General features: G+C 32.6%; 1 protein-coding gene across 1 annotated transcript in view; it reads left to right on the top strand.

The window, feature by feature from the left end:
* LOC119594531 (rab-like protein 6) overlaps positions 1-334 on the top strand; it is a gene marked incomplete at its 3' end in the record, with an annotated part of 15,208 nt that overhangs the window by 12,501 nt on the left and 2,373 nt on the right. The window contains 1 exon segment of the mRNA XM_037943562.1: positions 10-125. Coding sequence (XP_037799490.1) covers positions 10-125 — 116 coding nt within the window.

Raw genomic sequence — 334 nt, 5'->3', positions numbered from 1 at the left:
TCCCTCAAGTGGTGCACAAAACTCGACCAACCAGAGTCCGGAGAAAACACAAGAAAAGACTAGCTTTATGTCTCGAATTTTTAACAAGAACAAAGACCCAGAACCTGCAGTGGAGGCAACGGCTGGTATGAGATTCTGCAGTTGATATCTTTCAAACTATATTTGCTTGATAAGATGACTGCAAGGTTTGCTTGTGATTTATTTATTTATTTAATAGTTTGTCATCTTGTGCTTGGATTTTTTTTATTTTTTTAAAAGTTAATACTATAGATTTTGATTTCATGTTTGACTTTTAGGTTTGATTAGTTGAGATTAGATATATAGTAAATCTTTA

The sequence above is a fragment of the Penaeus monodon genome, chromosome 34 (genome assembly GCF_015228065.2).
Source record: "Penaeus monodon isolate SGIC_2016 chromosome 34, NSTDA_Pmon_1, whole genome shotgun sequence".
NCBI classification, from domain to species: Eukaryota; Metazoa; Arthropoda; class Malacostraca; order Decapoda; family Penaeidae; genus Penaeus; species Penaeus monodon.
This window is presented reverse-complemented; position numbering and strand designations above follow the sequence as displayed.